The 13,432-nt window shown below is 44.4% G+C and overlaps 1 protein-coding gene across 2 annotated transcripts; it reads right to left on the bottom strand.

Moving 5' to 3' along the window:
• Positions 1 to 6,869: 6,869 nt before the first annotated feature.
• PAGE4 (PAGE family member 4) lies at positions 6,870 to 13,109 on the bottom strand. Of its 2 annotated transcripts, XM_031673967.2 has the most exons (6): positions 13,026 to 13,109; positions 11,526 to 11,615; positions 10,268 to 10,353; positions 9,623 to 9,728; positions 8,163 to 8,273; positions 6,870 to 6,990 (listed from the first exon to the last, which is right to left on the bottom strand). In XM_031673967.2, the coding sequence occupies exons 3-6, from the start codon at positions 10,343 to 10,345 to the stop codon at positions 6,977 to 6,979; spliced, it is 309 nt and encodes a 102-aa protein (XP_031529827.1). In that variant the 5' UTR covers positions 10,346 to 10,353; positions 11,526 to 11,615; positions 13,026 to 13,109; the 3' UTR covers positions 6,870 to 6,976. The 2 variants fall into 2 exon arrangements, with proteins under 2 accessions (XP_031529827.1, XP_031529826.1); XM_031673966.2 differs by lacking the exons at positions 11,526 to 11,615; positions 13,026 to 13,109 and adding an exon at positions 10,985 to 11,090.
• Positions 13,110 to 13,432: the final 323 nt, after the last annotated feature.

Here is a 13,432-nt window from a genome sequence, read left to right as displayed (position 1 = left end):
TCTGTGCCTTTCAACAGTCGCAGCCAGAAAGGGGCCTCATCACTCAGTGATGTGTAGAGGGGTCGACCCCATCACATATGAAGCCGCAGGCTGAGCCGACCACTAGATGCAAAAGTTCCATTCCAGTAGGCCTTCAGAGCCAGCAATCTTGAGCAATTCCACCACCTCATGCATGCATTCCTCCTGGAAATAGGTTCTGAGCGTGTTATTTTCAAGGAAGTATCTAGCTGGACAGTAAAATCTGATGGCACACACCTGGTTGTACTTTCCCTCGGAATGGAGACACTGAATGTGTCTGCTTGAGCAGAACCCTCCTAGAGGGGAGTCAGAAACCTTACGCGAAGTTGTCGTTTGGTGTGAGTAGAGCTACTTCTCTTTTGATCTCCTTTATCTAGCAAGACATCCCTGAGACAGCATGTTTTAGGCTTCTGCTGGGATGAAGGGCTCCAAGTGTCAGTGAAATTTTACAGCTACATAAGGAAAGTGGCCAGCTGAATTTGTTCCTTCAGTCCATCATTCCTTTATTCATGTATTCAGGCATCAAGCTAGCCACTGGGGAATACAGTGGTAAACTGGACAGAGGTGGTCCCTGCCTCCATGGAGTGCCCAGCCTAAAAAATCTCTCCCATCTGGTCTTGCCAAGATCTACCCCCTGGATAGTCGGTACGGACTCTGACCACATGTAATAGGGAAGAACAAATCTGACTCCATATTAGATCTGTTCCTTCGATTCTAACCCTGTGCTCTGTTTCCTGTGCTTAGTCATGCTGGTTCTGAACCTTTTATAAAAGAATGTTGCCTGTAGCCTGAAATATACAGGATAGCCCATTCTCTCTCTCTCTCTCTCTATCTCTCTCTCTTTTTTGGCACGGGGAGGTAATTAGGTTTATTGATTTTAATGGAGGTACTGGGGATTGAACCCAGGACCTTGTACATGCTAGGCATGCACTCTACCACTGAGCCACACCTTCCCCCCCAAGGATAGCCCATTCTCAAGGCTCTGACCTTTAAGGGTACAACACTTTTCCATTCATATGAAGATTAAAAAGTTGCAGAATAGAAAATAATATTTGTCTTGTTGGAGGTTTACAGGGACACCATGACCTGACCCATGTGGACAGCTGCAAGAACAAAGGATTCTGACACCAATACTCCTTCCCCTTTTTAGTATAAAAAGGAGCCTGAATTCTGACTTGGGGAAGGTGGTTATCCAGGACATTAGTCTGCCATGTTCTCGGTCTGCTGGCTTTCCGAATAAAATCGCTATTCCTTGCTCCAACACCTCGTCTCCCGATTTTTGGGGCTGTCATGCGGCAAGTAGAACAAGTTTGGACTTGGTAACACACAGACTCAGACAGACCTAAATTCCCAGTAGTGCCTGGACCATATCTAGAACTTATTGCTAGACGGAGAAGGACTTGGATTTTTGAAGTACACACACTCAACATCCTCTCGCTAGGGACAGAGACCCCAGACACCCCTGCCCTATCCAGCCTCTTCTAAAAAGCCTTTTTAAATCTGCAGAATCCTTGCATTAGGAGTCTTGCCTCCATAAGGTGGAAATGATAACTCAGCCTAGGGGAGAGGTGTGTGTGTGGGAGGGTCTAGGCTCCACCAGTCAGGTGCTCCCCATCAAGACTTTGGATCAGGAGAGAGAAACAAGTATGGAGACAATCAACCTATGGAATCCACATCTGGTGAAAATGGTAGCGCATGGCAGAGAGATGCTGAGTTTTCACAAGCAGCTGTAGTGGCTGTCCTAATGGTACAGTTCCGAGTTCAGCCTCAGCAGTACTTGTCCCCAGAGGAGGTGGATTGCCCCAATTTCTGGCTGCCTAGCCCCTAAGCCAGATTCTCTCACCTGTTGGAGATTTCCTTGAGTTCTACCTAATAGCAGTCTTTTTTTTTAAAATCCCTTTTCTTTTCTGATTAAAGAAGCTACAGTGGGTTCTGTGGCTTGCAACTAAGAAGCCTGATGGATAAAGAGAGACCTGAAAATAAACAGGAAACCAGTTAATATGCTGTTTCTCGTTAACACTTTCAGGGCTGGGTATCCAATCTGGAAGCAAAGATGACTAGAAGTAGAGGACTATAAGTCTTATCTAGCTACCTATTTATAAAGTCAGTCAGTCAGTCAGTCAGTCAGTCAGTCAGTCATTCATTCATTCATTCATTCATTCATTCAAAGTCTTTCGATTTTTAAAGTCATAGATCTGCCACCCCACTAAGGCCAGAACTCATGTGCTCACTTACCAAGAGGGTTGAAAATACGCTTATCGGCTTTGATGTTCCTGCATGGCACCCACTGACCACAAGGTGGCGAAAGAGATTATCACATCAAGCCAGCCCGTCTACTTCCACACCATTATTACACGAAAGAGAACATTTATTGAGCAACTAGTGTGTGCCAGGAGCTGTTCCTAGGGGTCGAATGCATTAAGTCGTCTACTCCTCACAGTAATCCTATGAAATAGGTCCCATTTCATGTGTGAGGAAACAGGCACGGAGAGATCTGTGTCTGACTGTTCAGCTCATCTTTTCTCTATTTATCATTTATCTAAATCCATTTTCTATAATCTGTATTGCCATATCAATTTATCATCTGTATCTTTGGATTTAAAGTTTTCTTTATTATAAAAGTAACACATGCTCATGGTAAAAATACTCAAATGATAATGATGGGTAAAAAATATTTTAAAGTCTCCTCTCCTCCCTTCCCATCAGCCCAGTTCCACTGCCTAGTGATAACGATTGTTAGGTTTTTTTGTGTGTTCTTGTCCATAAATTGTCATTGAAATGAAAACTGTGTACTCTGCCATAATCGTATAAAATGAACATGCAAAGCATATTTTATATGTATATCCTACACACACCCCGGACTATAGGCCACACACTCCTTTGCTTAGCATTTCATCTTAAACATCAGATGCAGCTGAGACCACTTTTGTCTGAGGGTCTCATTTATAGGCCTCGGGTATGACCCTGGCTGCCCTCTCCTGTGCACTAGAGAGCAAGTAGTGGGGTCTGGTGCCCTGGAGTCCCAGGTGACAGTGACTATTGGAGAGGAAAGAAGTTGACAGGCTTGGGGGTGGTGGTGGGGAGATGTGACCGGGTGTGAGGTGAGTCTGTGGGTAGTTCTCAGGTGGCTGACCCTCATCTCTGGTGTACTACGGCTTCTAGCCCTGGTCCTAGAAAAATTCAGATTTGGATACAACCAACATCCACTGCAACTTTAGAAAAGGCCTAGCTCTTTCCTTTGAACGTTGCCATTTTTCATCTCATTTAATCTCTGTGGGATCCCTGTGAGGTAGGAATTACCTCTAGTTTACAGGCAAAAAAGCTGAGACTCAAAGAAGGTCATCTACATGTTACAGGTGGACACATAGCTTTTAAGAAGTAGAACCACCAGCCAACTCCGTTCTTTTGATTGTCATCCAGGGCACGATCCACTGCACGCCACCAAAGGCCTCTGGGGAGAGATTACCTTTTAGCTCATGCTATATGCCGAGAGTACAGGCTTTGCACCCCACTGACCTTCCTTGTCCTTCCCTTCGTCCATGCAGCGTCCTCCAGCACTGCAGGGGCCAGGGACAGAAGGTGGCCAAGTCCAGAAACGTCCCTGGGGCTGAGAGATGTCCCCCCGGAGGCCGGGTCCTGAGGGGCGCCGGCAGAAGCTGATAGGCCATCACCTCGGAGGCTGAGCCCGGGCTCCCCGCCCACCCCAGGTCCTGCCCCACCCCTTAGGGGTGAAGCCCCAGCTCCTCTCGAGGGGGAGGCCTGGACCCCAGATCCAGGGGGGCAGAGCTCCCAAGGCCACTGGGCCCGAAGACACATGTCCCATGCCCATCTTATCGGTGCTCTGCAGAGTCTGTGCCTGCTCCTCGTCCCCTCCTCACCTCCTCCTCGGGCTCCCAAGGCCACGGGTGGTTGAGGGTTTGGCAGCCGGCCTTCTGGCCCAGGGGACGCTGAGCCGCCCCGGGGGCGGCGGGAGGGACAAGGCACAACGAGGCCATGCCTACTGCCGGCACCTCCCCTACGGAGAGAGAGGGGCCTGAACCACGGGACGCTGTCCCGAGGCCCTCAAGCTCTAGCAGAGTCCCGGGCCGGGCAGCAGGTGGGAGGGGCCGGGGAAGCAGAAGCAGCTCCCATCCGTGCAGCTGCCAGTGGGGGGAGTGGGCGGCCAGGGGTCTGAGGGGCGCTCCTGCGCTGAGAGCCGCTGGCAGTGGGCAGCAGGACCAAGGCGCCCACGAGGACTGGGCCCAAAACACGGGGCTTGGGGCTTGGGCGGCTGGGGGATGTCGGGAAGCGGCCGTAGGTGCTGGTCCCAGGCAGTGCAGCCCAGGGCAGGCATCACGATGGGGCTCAGAAGCAGCAGAGAGCCAGTGCTCGAGGATCAGGGAGAGCGTGTTCCACGAGGAATCTGGTCCCTGAGTCCCGGTGATGGCTGGCCTTGGCCCAGTACACAGGGCCCTGCCTGTGGGAGTGTGCTGCCTGACTATATTGTGATGGAGTTCTCCTTGGTTAGCACAGGACATCACCCCTCCGCCTGGCCACTTCCTCTGGGGAAGTGGGGGGGTGCCTAGGCCTCTTGGGGTGAGCAGCAGGAGTTGGTTGTCGAGAATTGGGAGCTCTTAAGGAGGCTAACATTGCTGGTTCCCAACAGGTTGCCTCTGGCTGGTTCTCCCAGAGTGCAGGGAAGGTTGCCGCCCCTCAGGTGAAGTAGATAGACCAGGGGTGGGGGTCCATATCCTCCAAGCTCTGGGGTTCTGTTCCACACAGGACAGGAGGGGCAGAACCACTACAGCTGAGGTCCCCAGAGCTGCCCTGGTGCCTTCCCTTCCTAAACCAACTCTCACTTCAATTCCTGATGCACCCCAGCATCTTTCCAATAAATGCCATCCCTTTGTGGCCTGCAGTGAAACATTAAAATTGGTCCCCTGCTGTCATGAGGCACCTAATTTAGCTGACATTTCCCATCCGATATCTCTCTCCTGCCCCCAGAAGACAGCTGTGTAAACTGAGCATAGTGTCCAGGTGGTATTAGATTTTCTTGTATCCTGTAGCAGTCCAGTACCTGGTGATGGACTGGGAGAGATAAAAGCCTGAAAGCATGACCAGAATCCGTGCTAGGTTGACCCTAAAGGCCTACTAAGCAAGTGTTAAGGTCACTAGCAGGAAATGGGGTCCCCAGCAATAAGAAAGAGATTGTCTAAACATTTAACATGTGAATTTGGTACTCAGAGAAACAGCAAAATCAACATGGGGAAATTTTTGAAACTTTACCATTGATTTTTATCATGAAATATACATGGCACATTGAAATGGAGGTACTCCATAATCTTCCTGAGACTTAGAGCCTCTGAGGATCTTAATGTGACCCTGGTAGAATGTCTCCATGTCTGTTCCTCAGGCCTGGGGGCACCCTGACCGAAAAAGGAAATCAAGTGAGAGCTGCTTTCTCATGATAGGGACTCATGTGCATCTCAGAACACGAGACGTCTGCAGGGTTGTGACCATAAGCTTCTCTGAAAATATTTTAAATTTAATAACTGCTCTTTATGATTTTAGAGAAACAGATATAGTCATAGTCAAAATTCAAAAATCATGGACGGGCATAAAGGAAAATGCAGTCCTCCTGTCTGCTTTCTAATCTTAATCCATTCCTCCAATCAGAAATTTACATCACCTTCCCACATTACTATGGAAAGGTGTCCCTATTCCTATCCAAGGCCATCCCCTCCAATTGTGCTTGGATCCCACCCCTATGGCCTTATCAAACTCTTTAATCCACTGGACCATTCTCATCAGTACACAAACATGCCTTAATATCACTATCAAAAAATAATCCTCCCCTTGACCTCATGCCGGCCTCTTAGCTAAACTTCCATTTCCTTCCTGTTTACCATTAAAACTCCTCAAAATACATTTTGACAACCTATGGAATGGGAGAAAATATTTTCAAATGGTATTACTGAAAAGGGGTTAATATCCAAAATATATAAACTGCTCCTACATCTCATCAAAAAATACAAACAACCTGACTAAAGAATGGACAGACCTGAATAGACAATTCTCCATAAAAGACATTCAGATGGCTAGTAGGCACATGAAAAAAATGCTCAACATCTCTAATCATCAGGGAAATGCAAATCAAAACAAGTATCACCTCACACATGTCAGAATGGCTGTCATCAAAAAGACCATTTTCAAAAAACAAATGCTGGTGAGGATGTGAAGAAAAGGGAACACTTGTGCACTGTTGGTGGGAATGTAACTTGGTGCAGCCACTATGGAAAACAGTATGGAGATTCCTTTAAAAACTAGAGTTACTATATGATCCAGCAATCCCACTCCTGGGCATATATCCGGAAAAAACTCTAACTCCAGAAGATACGTGCACTCCAATGTTCACAGCAGCATTATTTACAATTGCCAAGATATGGGAGCAACCTAAGTGTCCATCAACATGAATGAATAAAGAAATGGGGGGTGTGTGTGTATACAAATACATACATATACACACACACATACAATGGAATACTACTCAGCCATAAAAAGGGAAATTTTGCCATTTGCAGCAACATGGACAGACTTGGAAGGTATTATGCTAAGTGAAATAAGTTAGAGAAAGATAAATACTGTATGATCTCACTTATAAGTGAAATCTAAAAAATACAACAAACTAGTGAATTTAACAAAAAAAATTCACAGATACAGAGAACAAATTACTGGTTACCAGTGGGGAGAGGGAAGGGGGAGGGGTGATATAGGGGTAGGGGATTAAGAGGAACAAACTAATAGGTATAAAATAAGCTACATGGATATATTGTATGACACAGGGAATATAGGAACAGACTGAACCAAAGATGTGCATGACGCCCCAAGAAAACTAAATCTTTATTGAGAGAATCTAACAAGCTAAATTATCAAGATAATGACAGCATGCATGGCTTCAGCTTCTCTTCTTTTTAACTTATTATTGTCCATCACCTAAAACATAAACATAACAGTTGTACATCACTTAGCAGAAATTCACTTAAATGACAATAAAGGTACACAAAGAACAATACAGTTTTGGTTTTATAAGATGAAACTAAAACCAGAATTCTAACTACTGCACGGGCTTCTATGCTAATGTACATTTTCAGGCACGTGAGCACTAATTTTTCAGGGCATCATTCTTTTTGGTGGTATGAAGAAACATAGATTTATCAAACCTAGAACAGATTAAAACCTATGAGTCTATTTAAAGAAAATTTAAGTAGAGAGCAAAAACTGTCAGTAATTTTAGTTAAAATAAAATCAATCAAAAACTCCAAGAAGCAAAAAAAAAAAAAACAAGCAAGCAATCTCAGTGTTAACTCAAATGCATTAATTTTGAATATTTTTCTAATTATACATATTAGCTAAAATAATACCATACTTGGAACTGTTTAAAGAGAGGGCAAAGAACAGCATCCCATTTGGTTTTGCTCTTTTGTACAAAAATACTGCATTGATCTAGTGCAACCTTTATATGGCCTATTTATAGCAGGGTGGCCATTTGTTCCATTCGCACTAGTTGTCCTGGTGTAAGTAGTCAGGGCACCCCCTTGAACTCTCCAGATTATCCCAGTTTGGATGATAAAAATTACATGGTCACACCAGTTTTAAGCCACTACCATCAGAGATGACATTAAAATGTGAGAGAAAATACTACCATTTCTCAGCCTGGCTCACAATTTAAAAAAAAAAAAAAACCAACTAACCAACCCAGAAAAGCCAAAACATACAGATCCGTATTATTTTTTGGAATCTAAAAGATGAAATGATTTTTGAGAACAAGTTCTGGCAAATTAAAAAAAAATCAACACTACTGTATTGTTTAGATAGCCAATTAGCACTGGGGTTTGTTAAATAATTTATGTACTTTAAAAAGTATCTGATCACTTTCCTTAGGTTTTAAAGGACTTCTACTCCAAAGTACTAATACTTTCATGTTTTATAATTCAACAACATGGACTTGACTTAATCCACTTTTCCCTGATACTGTCTTTGAATCAAGCATTTGGTGTCTGAACTACTTTTTCAAATAATCTTTGTATGTGGGATTTGTTATGAAAGTATAATAATGTTGTAGAAAAGAACAACTACATGACTTGCATTCTTAAAAGATAACATACCTGCTTCCGGAATTTTAGCAGGCTCTGGATTAGGTGGAATCTTCCCTTTCACATCAGGGCCATCTCCACGCTCATCCCCAGTCTTTTCCAGACCCACTTCCTGGCTTGAACCTTCCAATCCAGGTTCATAAATAGAGAGTTATTAATAAAAGCAGTAAACCATAAATCAATGTTATTAATAAAGCTCTGTAGGTTAACATTGTAATAAATGTGATGCATAAAAATGCAATGAGAACTAAAGAGCTTTTGATAGAAATGGAGAAGTTGTGTTTCTCGTATATTACCCCTCTACAAAATGTGGGGTTTTCTTTCTAAAACTGTTTAAAACAAACTTAGTTGTCACCTTTGTGACCTATATACACTTCTGCTATTCCACTTACCTCATTAGATCAGCTATTTGTTTACCCTCTGACAAGATTGTGAACTCAAGACAGAAAATCGTAAGATGAGACAAACCTACACTGAGGAACATTTTACAAAACAACTGGCTTGGACTCCAAAAGATGTCAATCATGAAAGACAAGCCTGAGGAACACTTCCAGATTAAAGGAGTCCAAAGAGAGATGACAACTAAATGCAATGGGTGGTCTTGGATTGGATCCTGTATCAGGAAAAAATAACGCTATAAAAATATTACTAGGCCAATTGACTACGTATTAGATAATCAAATTGTATCAATGTTAAATATCCTGAATCTGATCACTGTACTAGGTTATGTAAGAGAATATCCTTGTTTTTAGGAGATGCTGAATTACTTAGGAAAGAGTTGCATTTGAAATTTACTCTCAAGTGCTTTAGCAATAATAATATGTGTATTAACACTTCGAGAGGGCAACTATATGACAAACTATTAGCAACTGGTGAATCAAGGTAAAGAGGATACAGAAGTACATTGTGCTTTCTTATAACTTTTCTGTATGTTTTAAAATTTTCTAAGTAAAAAAGTTTAAAAAAAAGAATATGTGATAAACTGATTTTGGTTCAGGAAGACAAAAATATTAATTTTAACAGCAGCCAGGAAAAGATTTCACATTTTTTATTTCTCTGTTATGAAAAAAAATTTTAATTACAACCTAAGATCTAACCAAAATATATCTAGGCTTCCTTAAACTTTTGATGCAATGACTCAAGAAGCCCTGAAAACAATATTCCAAGAAGACCAAGTTTAACTAGGAAAATAGTGTATAATTTTGCCTAAATTTAATGTTGCTTCCTTTGATTTGCTATTTTAGAGCCTTCACAAGGACTGTATTTTCCAAGCACTCCAAACAGTTTAAAACATGGATGGGTAAAATGCTGAAAGAGGGAAAACTTATCACAGAGAGGGAATGCAGTTAGCTGCAAACTACACCTTTCCATTACCACATAGGTTTTCAGCCAATTTTCAGGGAACCCTTTATACCTGTTACTAGTATAACATCACAAATGAAATATAGATTATCCCTCCATCCACTTTTCACCTTGAACCACAGATGTTCCTTCTTCTTTCTCTTGTCCAGATTCGAAGTCCAGATTCTCAGTTGGTGGTTCCTCTTGTTCAGCTTTTTTGCCACCTGGTTTCGGGGTCTTGGGGGAGGGTAGGTGCAAATAAAAAGCACTGTTATTAATACTATGACAAGAGAAGGTACAAATACACATACTAAATGGAAGTAACTAATCACCAATCTGAAGAGGCTTTTCCTATACTCTTCTCTGTAAACGCTCTTAATAAAGTTATTCTTCCTATATAAAAAATACTCTAAGAAAGGAGTTATCTGCAAGGACCAATAATTCTGGAAACCATTTTAATCTTTTCTGGGATGTGTGTTATCTGCTTATTAATAAGCACAATAGGGAAGTCATAAGGACGATTTCCAGGCTCCTGACAATATATATATATATCTATATATATATATATAGATATATATATATATAGATATATATATATATCTCCAGGCAATTCCAGAAACTAAGTCTCCTCACTCAATGTCTCAGTCATGAGATTCATTTCTCACCCATTCTCAGCAAGGAAGTCCTTTATACAACAGATATATATTGGTTCAACCACTTTTTTGATTTTCTTTTATTAATTTCTGCCAATGAAAGTAGGATGTTAAAGCACTCACAACCACAGGTTCAACCAGATTGGAAGACTCTTGACCATCTCCCCTTCCTCTAGATCTTGATCTCACTCGTGCACTCATGTTTCACACTGAAAGTAGAAAATGGTGAACTGGAGAATGTAATTAAAACAAACAAACAAACAAAAAGACTATACTGGACCATTTCCATGGCCAACTGCTGATTGGAAATTCTTTTTTACATCTGGAGAGATTTCCAAAATAATCTTGAATTAATAATAACTGCCTACTTTCCAATCGCATCAAATAAGGCTATCTGAAAACCCCTTTGTTTCACAGCCAACCTGGCAGAGCACTTGATTAAAAAAAAAAGTAAGACTTTCCTAGAGATTCAGTCTCACTTCCGGACTCTCCAATATGGAGAGATTTTTGTAAAATATAACCAGGTCCACCTCCCCACTGCCGACTCCGGATCCCCTCTTCTGTCGGCAGTTCCAGGGCCTCCAGATAGCACCAACAGCGCCCCCAAGACTCACCTCATCTTCACCTGACCCCCTGCCCCCTGCCTCCCACCATCCCATCTTTCCCACTGCCACCTTGAGAGCCAAGGTGGCCAAGACGCCTATGAGGAGGACGATGACCTCGAGGACCCTCCTCTTCAGAGGACACAGATCGCACTGCCCGACCCGCCCAAAGCCCGCTGGCCACCACCTCACACGAATGTACATTTATACTCCCAGAAGGACGGATCTGTGGACCTACCAGGAGATCGCAGCCAAGTAGAAACAGCCCAGATGGTGAGACGCGATGTGCGCAGCTCGGCACCCAGAACGCGTTGCACACGCTGTACGCGAGCGACGATGGAAAGGCACCCAGACCCGGGCATGCGCACTGGGTCTCGCCTGTGCTGTTGTGGGCCGGTTTCCCCGCCCTTCACCGGACCCCAGAGGACCCCAGGATCTGTGGTCTGTCGGCAGTTCCTGGTGCCTCCAGGGCTCGGATACCTCATATAACACTCCGCAAGAGTCACCCCATCTTCATCTGACACCCTCCGCTCCACTGCCCACCATCCTCCCTTGTCCCAGCCCCACCACAAAGAGCCATAGCAGCCGTCATGCTTGTACAGAGAAAAGACAACGACCTCGAGGACCTTCCTCCTTGGAAGCCAGGTATCATGCTGCAGCCACCCACCCACCCGAATCCCACTGGCTCCCCGTCACAGCCACTCAATATTCACACTTACACCTGTGAGACAGCAGCGAGCCTGGTGGAGGATCAGAAAGAGAATGGAAAGGGTACCTACCTTTTGCTGATGTCAAAACACGACCTCTGCGGAGTCGACGCCACCAGCTGAACCCAAGCCTCTGAGGTGTGTGTGATAGCGCCTGTGGTCCTGCGCAGTAATATGTGTGTCACGTGGGCCCTCCTCCCTGAGCAGGTAGAAGCCCCGCCCCACCTGGAAGAGGGTGTTGCTTCCCAGTCCCAAAAGGGGCTTGTCCTTTCCTTATCCACAGCAAAAAATCTTTCAGTCCTTCTGTATCTAGAACGTTCCCAGTCCTGCCGATTGAACCCTCCAAATTCTCCTCTCAGGGTGGCTGCCTCAGTGGCTCTCAAGAGAGTCTTGAGTCTCCCCAGAGATGTGTGAAGGCTTTTAGGCTCTTAAAGAGTGCAAAACCATTTTCTGCACGAGAGGGATCCAGAAGATGTTAAAAAAAAAAAAGCATTGATAAATCCAATATATAAGCCTTAAAGCCTAAGCCTTGAAACATTCAGTGACCCTGCAATTCTATTTCTAGAACTTTATGTGTTAAGGAAACTGTCTTGGATGTGAACAAAGATTTAGATATGTGGGACTTCCAAAGCAGCTTAATTTGTACAAACATGGTCACAGACTTGTTGGCACATTTGAAAATGCAATACGGCTGCCCATCAAAACTAATGCTGAATGTTTGCTTTCATAGTGGTACTGCTCACATTAAGGTATTAACTAGAAACAGCTGGTTGCATAGCATTGTGTATGTGCAGGATGGTCCCAAACGAAGTGAGAGGATTTGGAGTTTACCAGCACTACCACATCACCAACCCTTCTCTCAGACAGTAAATATGATTTGTTTCCTGAAGTCAGCAGCTTCCAGAGCTCCAGAGACACCTGGTTCTCCAAGGGTAACCCAGAAGATACAATACAGTCCTCAGGGTTGTAGGTCTCCTGCACCTGGTGCACCGCACAGGGCTTTGGCATCACCTAGGTGGTCTGATTTTCTGCTGTCAGGGAAGGGGGGAGGGGAGGGGAGGGGAGGGGAGGGGAGGGGAAGGAGAGCAGCCAACTGTTCCTGCTTTGGGCGAACAAAGGTGGGTGGGTACCTGCAGGACAGGGAGGAGTTTGCCCTGCCTTTCCCGACTCCCCCCATGCACCCCTCCCCTACAAAAAAACCCTTTCTGTACTTGCACGTCCAGGGCAGTTCCCAAACCCTGCAGGTTACCTTTAGAGGCACACACATTCTTTGAAGAATTAGAAAATTCCCCTGTGGCAGAAATAGAATTGCCACATCCCTCCCTTTCTCCCTCCCTCTCCCCCATCCTCTCATACAGACAAGATGAGTCAATTTAGAGCCAAGTGGAGTCAATTTAGAGCCAAGTGTAAATATATAATTCTTTCTCGATTTCACCAATCAGGGATAACCTCTTTTAACACCTAATCAGGGGCTGCTTCTGCAACTCAGATCTTTATGTGCATGAAATAAAGATTTATTGAGAAGGGCTGAGTTATCACATTCTTTAATCAGCATAAACTATGGGCACTAACCTCAGTCGCACGTTTCTCCTCATGCAAAGTGCTTTCAGCTGGCTCTTAGTCAGTTCCTGTTGTCTCCTGGAAAGACTCTTGCAGCTCAGCTGTCTCCCTGACCTTGGTGCTTGGTCTATATGCAGCAGCTGTGTTCTCTGAGTAGGATCAGATTTCTCCAGGACGCTGTGAAGAAGTTGGAAGGAAGATGGGGTCCTTTCTGTGTGAGAGCTTGGAGCCTGAACTGAGAAAGAAACCTCTATTTGCCCAGCGCCACAAGCCTTCCCAGGTAACTCATCCTCAGGCAGCATTAGTGCAGAGCAAGCACTCTCACCAAGGACAATCAGGTCCTCCCAAGTCCTTGTTTGTATCGTTGTGTTGGTTGTAGATATCATTTCATATTGTTTTATGGCACAAGTAATACCGGC

The sequence above is a fragment of the Vicugna pacos genome, chromosome X, assembly GCF_048564905.1.
Source record: "Vicugna pacos chromosome X, VicPac4, whole genome shotgun sequence".
NCBI classification, from domain to species: domain Eukaryota; kingdom Metazoa; phylum Chordata; class Mammalia; order Artiodactyla; family Camelidae; genus Vicugna; species Vicugna pacos.
Note: the sequence above shows the minus strand (reverse complement) of the source record. Positions and strands in the feature narration are given on the sequence as shown.